The following is a 20,819-nucleotide window of genomic DNA, read 5'->3' as shown; positions in this document are numbered from 1 at the left end:
ACATGACATTGTTTTCTGATGTTCAAAGAAAGGAAAAACATTCAAAAGTCCCTCTGAGTATACACATGCACTGAAAGATCTTAGCCTCTTTCTGTAGACCAGCAGCATACTCATATGTACAAGTATCTATTGTATCATGTAACAATATATGTAAACCATCTTTCACTGCAAAGTAATCCCAGGGCAGGTTTCAAGAGTATTTAAACAATATCACAAAGCAAACCATAAAATACTAATAAACAATAATATAAACGATTACAGTAAAAGTAACAAAGGAATAGACAAAGACCTCAGCCAGTTAAAAGCAACACCTAAATAAGTTTTGAAGCCAGGGGCACCACTACACAAAAGCCTGTCTCTTGTCATGGCATAGCAGGCCACACCCACCAGTGGGACAAAAACCAATGCGTCCTCTGCCAATCTCAGGATCTAGGCTGGTCTCGTTAATATTTATTTATTAAGTATACTTTTGCCCTTCACCTGAATATCCCAAAGCCCAGCGCACGCAAACACAATCTATCTATCTTGTGAACAATAATTCACCTAAAACCACAGTACATTATTCACAATAAAGGTAAAGGTAAAGGTACCCCTGCCCGTACGGGCCAGTCTTGACAGACTCTGGGGTTGTGCGCCCATCTCACTTAAGAGGCCAGGGGCCAGCGCTGTCCGGAGACACTTCCGGGTCACGTGGCCAGCGTGACATCGCTGCTCTGGCCAGAGCCAGAGCCAGAGCCAGAGCCGCACACGGAAACGCCGTTTACCTTCCCGCTGGTAAGCGGTCCCTATTTATCTACTTGCACCCGGAGGTGCTTTCGAACTGCTAGGTTGGCAGGCACTGGGACCGAGCAGCGGGAGCGCACCCCACCGCATGGATTCGAACCGGCGACCTTTCGATCGGCAAGCCCTAGGCGCTGAGGCTTTAACCCACAGCGCCACCTGCGTCCCTATTATTCACAATATAATCTCAATAAAAATGATATGGCAACAGGAACCACATAAAACACAGCCATTGTTATACTTCACTATATCCAAAGGTCTAGGGAAAGGGAAAGGCACTCCAACAAGTACCTGGGTTCCAGGTAATTTGGGGTTTTGTAAGACAACCCTAATGCCTTAAACTTGTCCTAGTAACAAATACAGGCAGCCAGTACAGATCCCACAGAATGGATGTTATATAAACTCATGCTTAAGCACCTGAATAGCATTCCGCACCAGCTGCAGTTTCTGTACCATCTTCAAGGATGTAGAGTGTATCACAGTCATTGAGATATGAGGTTACCAGAGTGTGTATTACTGTGGCAAGTTTGGTCTAGGAATGGCAGTAGCCAAAGAACAATTGGCTGAGGGAAGCAGGCCAAGAGAAAAATATATAACCACCTTAAATGTATATAATTATCCGCTTACTTTCAATTATTGACCTTAGAACCAATATTACAGCATGCCATTATATTATTTCCACTACTAACAATAATCATATTTTATAGCAAGATTTTACATTTTGTTTCACTTATTTTTATCTGATGCAAAGGGATAGTCACAAAATGCTCCTGACCAACTAATCAATCAATTTGAAGCATCAATAGAAACTCCAGACATCTCATTTTCAAGATAAGCATTGATCAAAGTATATCATCTTTTCTAAAATATGCATTTCTAATAAAAAATGTTTTAAATTATGAGATACAAATAAATGCAGAGGACAGCAAAATTTCATCCCTTACAATTTAAACCTCAAGTTAAGTTCATCACACTAAAAAAGAAAGCACTCCTCTATAAATCAATATAATTTTCAAAGGGTTGCAGAAGTCATCATTCATAACAAGGCCACAGATACTTTCTTCTTATTTCCTGCAGTGAAGTGTTCATACTTCAGTGAGTCATTTGAACATCAGTCACAATGTAGCACACAATTGAATCTCCACTCCTTAGAGCTTTTAGGTCAGTTTTGTTCTACTAGCAATCATACACACACTTCTATAACTGGGGTTTACTTCTGAGCAATGATGCTATTAATTGCATTACACCTTGAACATTGCCGAAGTGTTCATAGAAGACATAGGAAACAGCTTATACCAAGTTGGACTTACTAGCTTGTCTACACTGACTGGCAGTGGCTCCCCAGGGTTTCAGACACACTTCCCTGAGAGTAAGTCTCATAGAGCTCAGTAGGACTTCTTTCTAAGAAGACATGCATAAGTCATGAATAGCAGCCTTATCTTTCTTCACAATAAGTAATTTATTTTTTCCAGTCCATAATGTTCCTAATTGAACACTGTAAATGACAGTGAAATAGCAAATACACTTCTCTTAAAACTACAGAAGACCTCAAAAGTTAGATGTGAATGTCTCCTGTAAGATCAATAATGCCTTTGGATCTTAGGCATGGTCAAGCATTTAAGTTCAATGGGGCTTACAGTACTTCTAATTAAGTGCCCACAGGCATGCAGTCTTAATATTTGCACTAAATGCAGTCACAAACCTTTCATTATGATATTACCTGACATAGAAATATACATACTTTCCGAAGCAAGATGAAGGTTACTTTCACCATTCATCCACAGAAAACAATATTTCTTAAAAAGGTCACTTTAATTGATTGAGGCATACGCATGTAAAACTGGCTTCACTGCAGACTTCAGGAAATCCAATTTAAATAGCTGTTCAAATATTTGTCTTGAAAAAGGTCAAAAAACCAAAAAGAAAAAGTATACAAAGTAGGGGGAGGAAATGTGTAGTTTAACTTGCTAAAAGATTACAAGAGGTTTGGTATAAACATAACACTATTCTGCAGAGATTTCCAGGCCCTGATTGTCAAACAGTTCAGGAAAAGGAGGGACTGGGAGCATACACAATCGGCCGGAAGAGGCAGCCTGATGCGGCTGGAGGCAATTAGTACGGAGCGTTTTATACCAGAATTAAAACTTCATCCTGAAGTAGTAAACGCTGACAAGGCATGGCTGGAAGAACACGCTTAGTTGCGTAGCCCCTCCTCTTCCCGCTCGAGCGAACGCCGAGCTGCTCCTCCCTAAGTAATTCTACAACTCCCCAGAAACTGGGAGGAGGCGAGGGAAAGATATTCTGAAAACTTCTCTGGGCTGCCTTAAAGTCAAGCTTGAGGAATACTCTCATTACCAGAGGCAAAAAAAAAAAAAACACCCCAACCCCAAACACCATTTACTTCTTATTAATTCTCTCGGTTGCAAAGGAGCATGCAGCATCGTGGTCAGCCATGTAAATGCTAGCAGGAAGGAAAAAACAACCTTCAACCTTTGCCTTGTTTCCATTCTTTGTTTCTTTAAAGGATCTCATAGGGGGGAAAATGGACCACCTCGTGCAGTGGCGTAGCGTGGGTTATCAGCACCCGGGGCAAGGCAAGTAATTTGCGCCCCCTAACCCGTGGATTTGCGCCCCCTAACCCGTGGATTTCCCTAACCCCCAGATGTTGCGCCCGGTGCGGCCGGGCCCCCCTGCACCCCCCCCCACGCTACGCCACTGACCTCGTGTGAGGTGGGGGGGGGGATATATAACCAAGAAATCGCTCTGCTTATGGCAAGGAAATGCTTGGGCAGATCCAACGCCCTCTTTCCCCGGCATGAGTAACTTCCACATGCTTCTCACTAACTCAGCCCCACGAGAGACCAGCAGGGTGCCCAACAGACCGCTCCAGCCCAGCTTGACAAACAACCCCCAACAGCACACGCGCCGAAAGTGAAAGCAGCGCTTGTTCCTCGGGTCACTCTGCATAACCGACTGCAATACGCGGAGTCCACGTTGCAATATATTGTGTTTTTCACTCTGTCGAAACATTTGGAATTTGCAGAGATCTGGCCATTAAAATGCACGCGCGCTCGCACACACACTCGCACTGACAATTATTCTATCCAAAGTGCCTGGCACTGGATCTCTGAAGCCTGTTGTTCCTTTCCTCTGCTATATGACCCCATCGTTCGACTATAAAGGTCCTTGATGTGGAAATGTGGAGACACGAATCAATCGCACCGTTTGTCTGTGTTAAATCCATGTTGTTGGCAACCTGAATGAACAGCGCTCAAACATACAATGGTACTGTATTCATTTTCTCTCTCTATTTTTTTAAAGCACGCCTGATTTAGCCTTAGCTGGCAGATTTACGCGCCCTCCTTTCTCTTGACAGCTTAGCTCAATGTATTTCATATATGCACACACACACACTCATCCAAAAAGTTAACTCTTCCATTGCCTAGAAGTATTGAATTGCAGATTCATCCCCAAACAGTTAAAGGGGGAAGATTAGCAGAGGCTCAGATAGGATTACACCAATGGTGGGGTGGAGGGAAGTGGGGAGGGAAAGGGATATCGTGGTGGGAGAAAAGATGCCAAGACACATCCTATGGCTGTTTATGCCGAGGCAGCCCTTGTGATCCGAAACCCATTGTCGAAGGGAAAGGCTGCGACGAGAGGGCTGTGTCTCTGGTGTGAAAAACAGAAAGCCAGGGCTGTATACCTAACCTATCACTCCAGTTCCCCTGAGCAGCAGGGTGCCTGGCGTCCTTTTTTGCAAGGGAGGGAGACAAGACTACCCCAATAAGCCCAAAGCGTCTCAAAGCAAGCCTTACCTTGTGCCAGAGCTTGCAACATGTGGAGCTGAAGGAAGAGAAACGCCCACCATCCCCGGCAGAAGAAGAAACAGAAGTTTAACTTTATCATCACTCGATCTCGCCACCTATTCCTCGGCGGAGCAAGGTTCCCAGCCCCCCTTCTCCGGATCACGATTTGCTCCACACGATCCGAGGAGGGCCCGCCACCAAAGCTCACTCCATCCCCCAGAGAGGCCATGTTCTGGCGGGGGGGCCTCCCGCTGCGGCCATCCCGAAGTTTTCGGGGGACCCGAGCCCCCGCCGGGAAGGAGCCGTGGTCTCCCTGGCTCGCGCCCACTTTGCATAGAAACCCCAGGCGAAAGCATTCCCCGTGCATGACTGCCTTGCAATCGCCGCCCCAATCGATGTGTCTCGTGGAGGAACTGGTTGCACCAAAACAAGCAGGCAGAAATGCAAAACACATGTTCCTCTGGACTCCTCCGATGCCTTCACCACACACACAAGAAGAAAGAGAGAGAGAGAGAGAGAGAGTGTGTGTGTATTAAGTTTACTGGCGTCAATATCTCAGCAGATCGCGGTTCTTCATCACATCCCTAGCAAAAAGCAAAAGCCATCAGAGCACGGCAGGAGGAAGAGAGCGGTCCATCTCCGCCAGGCACCGGCAGGCAATCCAGAGAGCACCTTCCATAGCCACCAAGATGACGGAAGCTGCCCGCCCCCCCGATGCTGAAGAAGCGTGGCTACGGTTTCTGCGCCGCCGTCCCTCTTCTTCTTCCTCCCCTCCTCCTCCTCCTCCTCTCCAGAGCAAAGACCCTGCGCGCTCCTGAAGTTCTAAATTCCCGGGCAAGTCCTTCAATCTCGAGCGAGGCCGGGAGGAAAAGCGACCGTGGGATTCAAAGAGTCACTCCAGCCCCGCTCCAGTCCAAGGGAAAAAAGTGGGGAAGCCCCACGCTGACAGGTTGGGCTGGGTCCCGATGAAGCTTCCCTGCTCCTCCTTGCAGAGCCACCGGGATGTTCTTGCGCATCCGATTTCCTCCATCCCTCTCCCGAGTTGCAATCGCGGCGTGTCCCCCCCCTTTGGACAGCAGTCGCGAAGGCTCGTAAGATCCCCAGCCGAGCAGGTAAACTGAGCCCGCGCCTGGCTGCGCTGCTCTTTCCAGCTCGATTTGCAACCAGTTACACGCCAGGGGGAGGTGGGAGGGAGCGGAGGGGGGGGGTGTCTCTCTCTTGAACTCTCCAGCGAAGGTGGGGGAAATCTGATCAGGTTTCCCTCGCAGGAGACAGGAGGAGGTTGCTGGGAGAGACGGGGAGAGGAAGCAACAGCGCACCTCCAAGGAGGCTTCCTTCTCCTTCTTCTCCTTCTTCTCCTCCTCCTCCCCACTTCTGGGTCAACTGCGGAGGCAGCCCAAGGCAGAAGCCCCCCCCCCCCCAGCCGAGCAGGGAAGGAGACCCACGGAAGCAGCAGCAGCAGCAGCAACAAGGTGAAATCCTCCGCTTGGCTGGCCACCCCCGGCGTCCCTCGTTGCACAAGCCCGGAGGGATCTTCCTCTGCTCGCTCGCTCTCTCTTACGCAGAAGCTGTAAACACAAGGAAGGGAGAGGAGAGCCGTTCAGAGAGGGAGGACGGAAGGCGACACCGCGACACCCCCAGCGCCAGCAGACCCGGGTTCAAAAGTGCTTCGGAGATGCATCCCGTTTCCAACTGGGACCATCGCCACCAGACGGATGCTTAACCCTTTCGGGACTGCCTGCAACGCTTCTTTATTTCTGGGACTTGACGGGCGGGGTGCACAAATATCAGGTGGGGCACCGAAACGAGCCGGGGGGGGGGGGAAGAGATTGGTTCACATTGGTGGCTACGTCCCACTTCGGCCAAGGCAGCGATCCTAAGCACGTGCTTGACCTGCGTGCAAGCCCCAGGAAACTGAAGGGGGCTTGCTCGCTGCTGAGCAAACAAGCTTGGTGTGGGGTTTTTTAGTCTACACATCTCTTCTCTGCCCCCCCCCCCCAATATTGAGTGAGATCTGCTCCCAGGTCCATTGATTTCAGTGTGTGTGGTATGGGAAACACACACCCCATAACTTTTTCACCCCTTTTGTCTACAGTGCAGTCCTAAGCAGCTTCACTCAAAAGCAAACCCCACAGACTAGACCCATAGATGGGCGTCTGGATTAGACCCATAGAAACTGGACCCCAAATGGGTCTCACTTCCAAGTGCAGGGTTTCAACCCCCACTTTCTGTTTCTCTCACCCCTGCAGTCCGCACACTTAACTTTTCCATCCATCACTCTCCACCCCTGAAATCCACCCTTAGTTATCTATTTAATAAAATTCGTACTCTTTGGCTGTAGAAAAAACAACAACCCTCAAAGCAGTTTACAAAAAAAGATCAAACAATAAAATTATCACTGAAATGAATCATTATTCTTCACCCCACTCATCACTCCTCCTCTTCCCTGTAAGTTTTACCCAGCTTTCCTATTGTTCTCTGTCTGGCCTGCATTTCCCTCCCACCCAGGGCCGGCCCACACCTGAGGCGAGGTGAGGCGGATCCGGCCTCCAAGGAATGCATCACACACTGCTGTTGCCAATCCATGCACTCCTCAGAGGTCGGATCCACCTCCTCCTCAGCAGCCCCACCGCCACCAGTGCCGCCTCTACAGCAGCCTCTTGGTGAATAGGAGGCAGTCCTGGTCTTCTCCCACCCTTGTTCCCTTCTGGCTGGGGAGGGCACCATTCAAAGTGTTGGTGCTGACCTTTAAAGCCCTAAACGGCCTCGGTCCAGTATATCTGAAGGAGCGTCTCCTCCCCCATCGTTCAGCCCGGACATTGAGGTCCAGCTCCGAGGGCCTTCTGGCGGTTCCCTCACTGCGAGAGGCCAAGTTACAGGGAACCAGGCAGAGGGCCTTCTCGGTAGTGGCGCCCGCCCTGTGGAACGCCCTCCCATCAGATGTCAAAGCGATAAACAACTACCTGACATTCAGAAGACATCTGAAGGCAGCCCTGTTCAGGGAAGTTTTTAATATGTGACATTTTAGTGTACTTTTCATCTTTGTTTGAAGCAGCCCAGAGTGGCTGGGGAAACCCAGCCAGATGGGCGGGGTACAAATAAATTATTATTATTATTATTATTATTATTATTATTATTATTATTTTGTGGTTTGCCTTGAGTGCCAAAATGCATTGGACCAGCCCTGCTCCCACCCCTCTCTCAAATGGTCTTCTATTGCCCTATCCTACCTCACAGAGCTCTTGTGAGGATAAGCACAAGAGGTTATCTTTACAATCAAACAGCCTGCAAATTTCGCAAAGCAAATACATGAAACAAATAATAATAGTCTATGGACTTTTAAACGGGGGGGGGGCATTGTTTTTGTTTATTCCTATGTTACGTATTTTTGCGTCTTTATATTGTAAACTGCCTTGTAAACTTGCCAGGGAAGGGCGGTGTAGAAATTTTCATACCAATAATAATCTTAATCATCAGGGGTTGTTGTTTTTCCCCAGCCGGAACTTGCCGGAATTCAGTTCTGGCACCTCTCAGGTGGGCATGTTGCCATTATAAGAGAACAAAGAAGGTGTTCGTGGTGAGTTCTGGTACCCCTTTTTATGGAAAAATAGCACAAATGATAATAAACGAGCCTGGGAGACAAAATAGCCGTCATGCCAGGCTTCCCTGAGGAGGGGAAAGGAAGGCAGGAGTTTGTGCTTGGAATGGTCCTTGTTGCCTCCTCTGAGAACCAGTCCCTGCTCCTGTGAGAGCTTGGCTCTTCTTTCTGTCAAGAAGACGGAGAGAAAACTTGTTTCTTTCGAGAACTGGGAGACTGAGAAACCTGCTCCCAGAAGGGGCCTTAGAAAGCCGGCCCACCCATGAGGCAAGCTGACACAACTGCCTCAGGCAGACAAGGCCAGAGGAATCCTACTCCATGAGGGGAGGAAAAACTTCCTTCAAATGTGTCCTGAATTGGGAAGCAGCATGTATTATAATTAATAATAATAATAATAATAATAATGCAGAATGCCGCGGCGAGACTCCTTATGGGGTCTTCGCTGCAAGATCACATTCATCCGGTGCTATACCAGCTGCACTGGCTCCCGGTGGAGTACAGGATCAGGTTTAAGGTGCTGGTTTTAACCTTCAAAGCCCTATACGGCCTAGGACCCTCGTACCTACGGGACCACCTCTCCTGGTATGTCCCACAGAGGAACTTACGGTCTGCAAATAAAAACATCTTGAAGATCCCAGGCCACAGAGAGGTTAGGCTGGCCTCAACTGGAGCCAGGGCCTTTTCAGTACTGGCCCCAATCTGGTGGAACGCTCTGTCCCAAGAGACTAGGGCCCTGCGGGACTTGACATCTTTCCGCAGGGCCTGCAAGACAGAGCTGTTCCGCCAGGCCTTTGGTCAGGGCGCAGCCTGACTCCCTCCTCTGGCAATCGGCACAGAATTTTGCTTATTGTTTGCCATCAATTTGATTTTAATTAATTTTTATAATGAAATGTTTTTAGAATCGTTGGATTATTTTGATTGTTGTTAGCCGCCCTGAGCCCAGCTTCGGCTGGGGAGGGCGGGATATAAATAAAATTTATTATTATTATTATTATTATTATTATTATTATTATTAAAATATAGGAATATGTAACGTGGAAATGTCTCTCTTTTCCCTCCTCCTGAGGCGAGGAAAAACTTCCTTCAAATGTGTCCTGAACTGGGAGACAGTATGTCAGTTATGACTAATAATAATAATAATAATAATAATAATAATGGCTAATAAATATAGTATATAAAATAAAAGCCTGTTTCCCCCTCTCATGAAAGAAGCGCTTCCTTCCAATGTGTCCTAAATAGAAGCAGCATGTATGTGTCTGCTATAATTATTACAGATGCACACAACAGCAGCTAATAAATAGGAATATATAAAATAGAAAAACTATCTTCCCCCTCATGAGGGGAGTAAAGCTTCCTTCAATCATGTATTGAACTGGGAGACAGCATGTATGCGTGTCTGGTGTGATTATTATTACAGAGACACACATTAATAATAATGTTAATATAGAAATATTTATACTTTGCTTTTCCCCAAGGGAAGCTTCCTTTAAATGCGTCCTAAATAGGGAGGCAGTGTATATAACAAAACAAAAATCCTAAAATGCAACAATTTGTGCGGGGTGGCATTACATTCGCCGCATACTGTTTACACATCTGTTGTTCTGAATAACAGAAATCTTAATTTTAAAATTCTTAAAATGCGTTGATTTGTGAGGGGCGACTTTACATTCGCCGCATACTCTGTACCTAGCTGTTGTTCTGAATAAAAATAGCAGGCGCAGGGCAACCTGCGAAGCGGGTGGCTTTACATTCGCCACATGCTTTATGTATACTTTTACTGTTTCTTATTTCTCGGCCGCCTGCTCTCCACACAGCAGAGCAGCTCCTCGCCTCAGCGCCCCTTCGCGGAGACTGACCGAGTCTGGCGGGCGAGAGCGGGAATAAAGAGACACCCGCTTTCCCGCCTCCGAAACCTCCCGCAACGCTCCGCCCACCGCCCTCGAGCGCCGCCTTCCCGCTCGCCGATTGGCCAAGGAGGCGCGCGAGGGGAGGAGCCCGGAGTGTGGAGTGTGTCCTCCGCCGCCGCCCCGCCCCGAAAGCCGCGCGCTTTCCCCCCGCCCCTCCGCTTTTCTTTTTTTTTTTAAACCCGTCTGCCTAACGACTGGGCGCGCGCGCGCTCAGGTTCCCCCGCCTCCCTGCCCGCTTCGATTGATTGGTTTGAACCCGGCGTTCTCCCCACCCCCCCCAGCCCTTCGCGCTTTCTGGCTCCCTCCCTCCCTCGCGCGGCGCGGGCCTGCGCCCCCTGCAGGGCGTTGCAGGGAAGCGCCTCTGCAGCAGCCGGCAAGCAGGAGCGAAAGGGACGGCGCCGCCGCCAGAGAGAGCGTTTGCGAGCGGGGAGACACGCCCTGGATCGGGGGCGGGGAGGGGGGAGAATAGGAATACTAGCCGTGGGAGGAGGAGGAGGAGGCGGCGGCTGCAGCGGTCCTCCAGGCTGCAGGTTTCCTGCCTTTGTGTCTGGCAGATCCTTGCTGCCGCCGTTAAATTTTTGCAGCAAGCAAAAGAAGACGTAGAATTGCAGCGGCAAATTGTGTTTAATTTGAGGGTGGAATTGAAAAGGAGAATGAATTTACATTTAATTGGTTAAGAAGGGTTGCTGAATAATGGTTTAAAATTAAGGATGCAAAAAGGGAAAGGTATGGGGAAGTCCGGGAAAAGAGGGTTATGGAAATAAGGCTAAGAAAATATGATTTTTTTTGTGTTTGTTTTTATGTTGTTTTTGTTTATGTTAAAAAATTTGGAAATTAATAAAAATTTTATTAAAAAATAAATAAATAAATTTTTGCAGCAAGCGAGAGGAGGGGAGGCGTGGGATGCGGGTGGGGGTGGATTTGACAAAAGCCAGGAAGCCGTGCAAGGGGGGGGAAGGAAGCTTTTGCAAATACCTCCCCACCGCCCTCTTCGTTGCTTTAAGGCGCTGCTGTGTTGTCTGCCCGGGCTTGGCTTCGTTTGTTTCGCTGAACGTGCTTTTGCTTGCACACACCAGGGCTCTTTCCCCCCAAAAAATCATTTTAGTTTTAAATACCTAGGCAAGCTACGTATTGTGGCAAACTCATTCAGCGGTGCCGATCAGGTCCCGTGTCATTCCTCTTCATTTGTGCGTGTCTCGTTCCGTGTGTACTGTATTATTAATGGACGGCATTAAGAGGATCGGGCCAAGTGTTTTGAGAGGCGTTTAAATCAAAGGAGTGCAGGCACGCTTTCTGCACGCAGTTGCCCGTGAAGCTTGCAGAATAGATGGTACCAGCGCTCCCTGGGGATGTCGCCTGTTTTTGCCTCGCCATCACTCCGGGCCCACTTTTTCTTTTCAATGCACCAACCTGGTGCCTCGTGCCTGCGACCATCGCCCTTTTTACAGTTTCTTACACCTACACTAAAACACACACACAAAAAAACACTTCCACCCTCTTATATTTGGCACTGCAATTTGTTTCATTGCATCGACTGTTATCTCTCGCTAAGCAGAAGAGAGCCAAATATTCCAACAGGGCTCCCGCATCCTTAATCTTCATTTCATTCATTCGTTTGAAACACTTTTGAGTTGCGCTCCTACCTGCGTTTCCAAAGCAAGGTACAATGGGTAATACATAATAATAACAGCATCCCTGCATGTCATTAAACTAATTCAACAAACATGAAATAATAAGAACAAATGGCAGGACATCAAAAGCTGTTAAAATCCCAAACCACCTACACAAACACTTTCATAGCCGAGTAGTCCATTAAAGGTCATGGCAAAATATAGGGAAGCTTCAGCCGGTGCCAATGTGTCAATAAGGAAGAATACAGGATCGGTTTGAGGACCTTATTTCAAAGATGAAGTGCCCGGCCCCAGAGTGGCCGTTTACTTATTTAAATTAAATATCAAAACATACAAAAAGATAAAAGGAAGTAACCATTTCAGTGCAGAGTTGAAACAGACTCTAGCTAGGTACATAATATATATACATAATATAGGTACATAATAAACAAATGATGGGGGTGGGGTGTTACTTTTAATCTGCACCAAGATAGCCCTGCACAAATGTAGGATGGGCATACCTGTGAAAAGGATCTAGGGATCATAGTAGACCACAAGCTTAACATGAGTCAACAGGATGATAAAGCAGCGAAGAAGAAGTAGAAGAAGAAGAAGCAGCTCATGCTATTCTAGGCTGCATCCACAGAATTATAGTGTCCAGATCAAAAGAATTAATAGCACTGCTCTATTCTGCCTTGGTCAGACCACACTTGGAATACCGTGTACAGTTCTGGTCACCACAATTCAAAAATATGTTGACAAGCTGGAATGTGTGCTGAGGAAGGCAACCGAGATGATTAAGTCTAGAAACCAAGCCTTATGAGGAACAGTCGAGGGAGTTGGGTATGTTTAGCTGGATAAATGGAGACTGAGAGGAGATATGATAGCCATCTCCAGATATCTAAAGGGTTTTCCCATGGACAATGGCGCAAGCTCGTGTTTTCCTGCTCTGGAATGTAGGATTCAAATGAATGGATCCAAATTATAAGAAGGAAGATTCCAACTGAACATTGGGAATAACTTTCTGATGGAAAGAGCTGTTTGACAGTGGACCTTCTTTTGATTTTTTTTTTTTTTAATATAGAGATTGGATGGCCACCTGCCTCTCTAAGAGATTCTTTAGCTGTAGTTCCTGCATTACAAGGAGTTGAACTAGATGACCCTTGCAATCCCTTCCAACTCTGCCATTCTATGATTCTATTGGAAGAATGTATATACCGGTACTTGTGAAAACAACTGATTTCTATTGGGGGGAAATGCTTGTGAACATGCATATAGGGGGCAAAACTGCATGCAGATTTTCATACAGACTTTTAAACAAATTTGCAAAACAGGCAGAACTTAGGAAAGGAAAAATAAGACATGAAAGTAACCAATATTGACCGGTTCATCCCTACTGAGAACAGAGGTGGACAACCTTTTTAAGACTGAAGGCCTCGTGAGGAACCCGGGGTGGGGGGGCACATGCCAGTGATCAGCAGGATCAGAGGCAAAAGTGAGCTATAGCTTCTATAAGCTATGGGAAGGGTTGCAGCTGAGTGGTAAAGCACATGCTTTTCATGCAGAAGGTCTTGGGTTCAGTCTCCAGCATCTCCTCCAGGTAAGGCTGGAAGAGATCTGAAATATACTCAGAGTCGAGTGTGAATTTCATGCTCCTTATTCAGCTCATAGTAGCAATGAATGAAATTTCCCCAAAACGTCTAGCTATATATACATTATTTACACAATGGGCCCCATGTGATTGGCTAATTCCGGGCTGCTCCTGTAGGCTATTCAGCTTGCGGATTCACCTCCTCCAGAAGCCCAATTGGCTGCTCCCGCAGGCCAATCAGGTTGCTGATTCACTTCATCCAGGAGCCTGATTGGCTGCTCATGCAGGCCAATCAGGTCGCTGATTCACTTCCACCTGGAGCTGGATTGGGTGGCTCCTGTGGACCAATTAGACTGCTGCATTCTGGATCCTATTGTTTTAGGATTCAACTCAGTACATAACAAGATCCCTTCCCTGAAACCCTGGGAAGCCATTACCACTCAATGTGGGTGGATTATGAACTAGATGGGCCAATCGTCTGGCTCAGCATAAGGTTTGTGTGATTAGTTGGGAGTGTGAGGACTGCATTAAATCAAGCACTGTTCAAAGTGAGGGGCTTCCCTGAGCCCCTTAGTTCAAGCTCTGATTTCAGAGCAGGCTTTGCATATGCATGGGATTTTTACAGGTTGCCAGGTAATCTACCTGCCAGTCATGTGTTACCATGCGGCTGACATGGGATTTCCCTGCCATCTGCTAAAATTTGGCTAATGGGGTGGGGCCAGATCTTACTATTTTTGTATAGTAAGCTGCATTCCAGCCGTGCAGAAATCAGAGGTTCCTAAATACACACAAACAGCTTCTCTCCCCAGGCAAGCAAGAAGCATCATCACGACGGGACACACTCTAGCTAGGCAAAAACACTTGAGGAGAGGCTGCAGCAGAGGCAATGCTTGCTTGCGGAGAGGGCGTGTGGCCTAGGATGGGTCTTGAGGACCAGGGAGAGAATCCTAAAGAGCCACATTTGGACCCTTGGGCTTGAGGCTCCCATGGCCCAGAATCCTTTGCAACATGGTAAGTTTCTGTGGCTGACACAATCAGTTTGTAAATGTGTTCGCTGAAATAGATTCCCTAGGAAATGGGCAAAACATTGACAAAAACATTTTTGCTGAGTTCTAGCAAAACGTTTCACTTGATTTCGAAGGATAGTTACCAGGGCGGTGTCTGTGTGTGGATGTAATCTGCTTTCCTATCACAATACAGATATGCAAAATATATTGTGTTCAGTACTTTACACTCTTCCCTAACTATCTATCTTGGAAAGAACCCAAATCGAGCCGAGTGGTACAGAGTGCTGATCCCCAGAGAAAGCTTGAATTTACAGCGTCTGCTGCACAATTACCAATAGTTAATTCACAGCAGCAGAGAAGAGTTACCTTGATCATAGGGTTTTTGAGGTGCAGGCAATATTTAATTTACCTTCGCTGGAAAGGCAAAGCACCCTTAATTGGGTTTTTAATTACTACTAACAAAGAGTAGAGCAAGCAAAAATAAAATAAAAAATCTCCTAGCAAACTAGTTTTCCATTCTCAAGGTCAATTGGGAATGTAGTAAGGACTATCTGGGTGCTCGCTTCCGGACATATGTCAATTTAGTCCCTACACTAGTAAGGGGAAGAAAGGTGCATTTAAAGTCATCCCAAAATTTGTTTACAATGAAAAGTTGTATAACTCCCATCAGCCTCAGCCAACATGCACTTGGACTTAATTCTGGGTCAGAATGCATAGGATTTGGCTAAACATATAATGAGGTATAATGAAATCTTGTGGTGGTGGTGTGGTGCAGTGTTTAGAGCAAATTTGAGGAACCTGAAGACGTCCGGTTTTTCTTGGGCTTCAACTCCCATCAGCCACAGCCAGGAAGGGGCAGTGGTTGGGGATGATGAGATTTAGGAGCGCAATAGCAGCTGGAGTGCCTCAGGTTCCCCACTCCAGGGTTAGAGTGCTAGACTAGGAAAATCTGGGTTCTAACCTGCTGCTTGCTCTTGAAGCACACAAGGTGATCTTGAGCCACCTCTCTTTCTCTCTCTCTCCTCTCTCCTCTCTCTCCCCTTAACAGATCTCACAAGGTTGTGTAGAGGTAGATAGGGTGAGGAGAAATGTATGTCAACCCTGTTTTCTCATTGGAAAGTCAAGATCCAAATGAAATACGACTTCCGGGTTGGCGCCTCCGACAATGGCAGAATTCCTGTGATCGGGAGGAATTTACTCCGTGGAAATCAGGGTCTGACCGCCACGGCGAAGGCGGAGACCCACTAAAAATCACAGGCGGGAGAAGCCTGTGAACGTGGGATTCGGCTGGCATCTTTTGCGCCTCCCCTACTTGCGGGGAGACCCAGTTTCGGGGATCCGGAGCGACGTGGGGTGAGCGGCGCGGTGCTTCGAATTGACTGCTTCTTTCACGGAGTGAAGCTGCACTGCTGTTGCCGGAGAGCGCTGACTTTTTCCTGTGGACAATTTGATCTTAAACAACTACCCGTGAGTAGAACGGAAAATTGGATTTTTAAACGTCTTAATTTGGCACCGAAACGGGGAGGTTTCAAACAGGAAGTCCGCCTTCCCCTTTTGTAAATAGATTGAAGCAAAGAGCTTGCAAGCTAAAGTCTTGGAAAGTCCTCTGTAAGGATTAAACTTCCATCGGCTAAAATCATTAAACCCCCCTTGGAAGCAGGAGAAGAGAGGGGGGGAATTTGGGATTGCGTAAATCTGCAGGAGAGAGTGAAGAAAGTTAAATTACCACCGCTCTGAACCTGGAAACGGGCTGCTAGTAAGACTGACGTTTTGGGAAAGTTCATTGACTGTGAATAAAATGTATCTTGACAGCTAGTTAAATAAGAGAAATACATTGTTTCCATTGTCTCCTTCTGCGTTTAAAAAGGAGTAAAAGTAACTGAAAATTGAAACTAATTTTATTGCTTGAACTGTGCTTAAAAGGATTGATACAAATAGAAATTGTTTCCCTCTAGAGGGAGCCTTTGAAACTGTTACAAGAGTTGAGCTGGTGGAATCTCCTGCTGCAAGATAAAAAACCGTGAGAACCAGGGATTGACCTTGGATAGTTTAAGAATGTCGACAGAAGAAGCCTTAGTGATTGCATTATGTAAGATAAGTGATTCATTGGAACAGTTCCACAAGAAGACGGATCTGATGACTATCAAAATTGATAACTTGGGACAAAAAGTGACTAATTTGGGACAAAAAGTGAACATCTATACAGAAACTATTCAGGAATCGATACAGGAATCTACTTTGACATGGCAAACTGTGGAGAAGGCGAGGGAGAAAGTTGTTGTTGTTGAACCTAAAGTAATACAAATGGAGAGGGAGAGAGCCCCAGCCTTACAGAGGCAATTTGATGACTACAAGTTGTTGCCTTCTATGATTGAATTCAGAGAAACTCAGATTTTGAGGATTGGAGCCCTGCTTGGACTGGAGAAGGAAAGTTGGATAGATCACCTCATGCAGGGATTTCCTGACCTTTGGGACCTGGACCTGGGTCAGGAGGAGATTGGAGTTGTGGGGACTTTCAGATTTGGAGGGATTTTGAAACAAGTCCCGAAATATCTTTTGGATTCTAGTTTTAATTACGGAGATTTGGCTGACCTGTCGAGAAGGAATAAAAACATTGCTAGGTCAAAGCTTCCCCGAGATCTACTCTTCAGCATCAAAGGAAGGACATTAAGAACAAGATCAGCAGAAGACAAAGTGAAGTGCATGTATAAATATGAAGAAGACCTGCAGAAGGGACTTGGAAAGGAGTTAAGAGCCTCGGACAGAAGATCACCAGGTTGATGGACTATATGGAATTGACGGAAATGACTGGCAGAATCCGAGACCAGGGAGAAGAGACGGTGGAAGAAGATTGGAAAAAGTTTAAAGTTTATTTATAGAAATACTGTAAAATTAATGAGTGTCAGAAAAATGTTGGAATGAAATTATATGGCTTTAGTAGAAATGTTATAAGGAGTTAAGCATAAATAAGTATTATAGTATTAATGGAAAATAAGGTTAAAATAAGTTAAGATAATTATATGACAGAAAATATAGAAAGATGGAAAGGAATTGCTGAAACAATTAATAGAAGTGGAATACAAAAAGGGAGATGAGAGGAGGTCGATGAAACAAGGGAATGAAAGATAAGGCATTGAAATGGTATGATGTATGTTTTTAAATTGTTTTTGCTTTGTTTTGTTTAGTCTAATGTGTTAATGTTGCGTTGTGTACTGTTTATATATTGTATTGTATTGTATTGTTTTTCTTTTGCTTCTTCTTTTTTTCTTTTCTTTTTCTTCTTTTTTGTAAAGTTTAAAAGTAATAAATATTATTTTTTTTAAAAAAGATCCAAATGGAATACAAACCAGAACTGAGCTAAAACGTCTCAGAAACCCCCCCCCCCCCATAATTTTCTTTTTTGATCCTTGGGGAGGGGAGGCAAATCTTGCAAAATACTCTCCAAATGTTCACTACCGTGTGTGAGAGAGAGAGAGAGAGAGAGAGAGGGAGAGAGGACCACCAATTCTTGCTCACAGTGCCCCTTAATGATGGCCAGGCTGCCAACAAAATCGCTTCTGGCCGCCACCAAAAACCTTAAGCAAAAAAACCATCCTGCTGTCATGGGCAGTTCTGACCTTAAGAAACTGTTAAGAGATTTTTCTCTTTCCCCTGAAGGATATTGTGTGAAACCCAAGACTCCCCAGTCGCTAGACAATAGCATTTTCACTCAAGAGTTGTACAGCCTAATCGGAATCAATTTGACCCAGAAGTATGTGCCGTTGATTTTTCAATGGGAAATGCTTCCCAGTAAGTGTGCTTAGGTTCAATATCTAAATTTCAAAAATCACTGAGCATAGGTTTCGATGCAAAGACTGAGATCCAAGGAGCTATTTTAGGTAAGTCCAAAGATTTGCTGGCAACCCAGTTTTTCCCCCTTTTCATTCCTTCAAACAGCAGACGTCCATGTCAAATTGCAAACTGCATTTGAAACTTTTCTAGGTTTCAAAAATAGCTTGCTTCGTGGAGTGGAGAGCTGCCATTCCAAATTTCGTTTGGGTATGCAGAAATAGTGGAAAAGTTCTTTAGATCCCGGCCTTATATGGAGAGGAGTCAAGAGCACTAAACCAGTAGCATTGTAGGACTATATATAAGTGTGTGTGTATGACTGATAAATATTTTATTCATTTTATTTATTTATTATTACATGTATAGCCCACATTTTCTCCAAGAAGCTCAAGATGGTGTACGTGGTTCTCCCCTCTCCATTTCATTCTCACAACAACCTTGTGAGGTAGGTTAAGGTGAGAGACAGTGACTGACCAAAATTACCGAGTGATCTTATGGCCGAGTGGGGATTTGAACCCTGGTCTCTCCCATGTCCTAGTCTGACACTCTAACCATTACACCACACTGACTCTTTCTGTTTTGATTAACTTTAGGTAGAAAGGCAAAATCTAACAGAGAACCAATGCTAAAAGCAGTTAACTGCATAAAAATGTGACGAAACTGTGATAAGATCTTTATTGGCACTGGCTGGCTTAATTGCTTTATGGCCCAATTAGCCCCAGCATAATGCGGTCCGGCACGCTTCCCAGCCAAGCTGCTCTCAGACCTTCTTCCTCTCCGGTTTCGCCTTGCAGAGTAAAAACACAGCGGATCAAAAACCTGTTGCAGTCTGCTTCAGATCCAAACACACCAAGCACTGTGTTTGTCCAAATTCAACAGTTCTTTATTGCAGCAAATATTTACAGCTCAGCATTTCCCAAATTCTCCTGGACTGCTAGCATTCATGGCGTCCTCTCTCAGAGACACAGAGAGAACAACAAATAGAGCTCCTCCCTCCTTCCAAACGTCAGAGAATGGGAGGCACAACTCAGAACACGATTAACCCAGTAAGTTCTGAATCCCAACACCCCCTCTTGCCTCCATTCCTGACAAGACCTGTGGATGTACCTTTGCAGACCTCTGTGAGATCAATCTCTTCCCCAATGCCTTGCGCCCTCTCCTGGCGTTCCTGTCAGGCATCTGTGGAACATCCTCACAACTCTCAGATTCGCACTGTGCGAAACTCACCCACGCACCCGTGGCCTGATACCTCTCAGGTGGAATTCCCTTCGTTGTGCGACTGGACCTCCTGGGCACAAACTCAGACACTTCCTCTGACTCACTGTGGTCAGCAGGTGTGTCCTTTGCATCCTGGGATTCCCCCTCTGACTTAACACGTCTTCGAACCCTTGGAATTACCCTCACAGGAGAACTAGGCTCACTCTTGGGCTCTCTTTTTACAACTTGTGGAGATGCCCCATCCTGCTCCTGACTTTGGTCAGTGAGCTGATCGTCATCAGCAGACTCAGCCCCTGGCTCTCCTTCCTCCTCATCAGAACCTTCCTGCTCTGAATCAGAAAGACATTCTGAAAGAATATCGCGTCTGGCAGGGGTCTTTGACCTTTCCTCCTGCTTACAGAACTCAGCGTGTTTACTGATCAGCAGCTTACTCTGATCACCTGACGGGTACGCAAACCTCCATGCACGAGCCGTTGGCTCATACCCACAGAAGATCATTTTCTGGAACTTGGGTTCACCTGGCCCTCGCAAAGCTTCAGGCACCGGCAGCAAGGCCGTTGATCCGAACTCACGGAGGAAGTGTACCTGAGGCTTCCTCCCGTGAAGCATGAAAAACGGTGTGTCTCCTACCACTGAATTGTAGGACCGATTCCAGGTGAAGCTCACATATTTAACTGCCTCCATCCAAAACCTTGGAGATAACCCAGAATCTGACAGCATCACCTGTGCAGCTTTAACCAGAGCCTCACTTCTGAGCTCTGCCACCCCCCTCTGTTGAGGAGAAGTCACTGTGTGACTTATCCCTTTCATGTGAAAGAACTTCTGCAAAGCAGACCCAGTAAACTGTGAACCTCTGTCACTAGCAATTTCCCTGACTCTGGTGGAGAACATTAGTTCCACCTCCTCAATCCAACAACTAATCAGCTGTGCTGCATCTTCCTTGGACTTGAGACCATGTGTCCAGGTGTTCTGCGAAAAATCATCCTGCATTGTCAGCAGAAACCTGGCCCCTCCCAGACTTGGTTCCTTCATGGGACCCAACAGATCTATGTGTACAAGATCAAAAGGTTTTGTGGTTACCCTCTCCACCCTGGGGTAACTGCACCCTCTTACCTTTGCCTGTCTGCAAGCCTGACAATCTAGGACTCTTGCACATTCCTCAATTTTACAGCCTTTGGAAACCTCAGGTAGCACCTGTAGTTCTTCAAGACAAGCATGCGCTGTCTTCTTATGCCACACACAAGAACATGAAACATGAGTGGGAACTGTAGCACGCAGGGCTTGTGCTTTCTCAACCTTCCCCTCACCCTCCAGAGACGTTTTAAGAATGAAGAGATCATTCTGCCCCTTTGCAACTCTGATCAGTTGCTTCCCTCCTTTGGAGATTGTGCAAACATCGTGTTCAAAGCAAACCTTAAACCCCTTTTTCAACAAATAAGGCACAGATAAAATACAGTGTTGCACTCCTGGC

General features: G+C 46.2%; 1 protein-coding gene across 8 annotated transcripts in view; it reads right to left on the bottom strand.

The window, feature by feature from the left end:
- SDK1 (sidekick cell adhesion molecule 1) overlaps window positions 1-20,819 on the bottom strand; it is a 659,529-nt gene that overhangs the window by 588,869 nt on the left and 49,841 nt on the right. For 6 of the 8 annotated variants that reach the window (XM_079953646.1, XM_079953651.1, XM_079953652.1 and 3 more), the window contains exon 1: window positions 4,599-6,302. In XM_079953646.1, coding sequence (XP_079809772.1) covers window positions 4,599-5,043 — 445 coding nt within the window. In that variant the 5' untranslated portion in view covers window positions 5,044-6,302. Of the gene's footprint in view, window positions 1-4,598; window positions 6,303-9,959; window positions 9,976-20,819 lie in introns of those variants that run through there. The other 2 variants (XM_079953647.1, XM_079953648.1) reach the window with 2 other exon arrangements.

This window comes from Podarcis cretensis (genome assembly GCF_951804945.1).
Source record: "Podarcis cretensis genome assembly, chromosome: 14".
NCBI classification, from domain to species: Eukaryota; Metazoa; Chordata; class Lepidosauria; order Squamata; family Lacertidae; genus Podarcis; species Podarcis cretensis.
The sequence above is the reverse complement of the archived record's forward strand: the minus strand, read 5'-3'. Positions and strand labels throughout refer to the sequence as shown.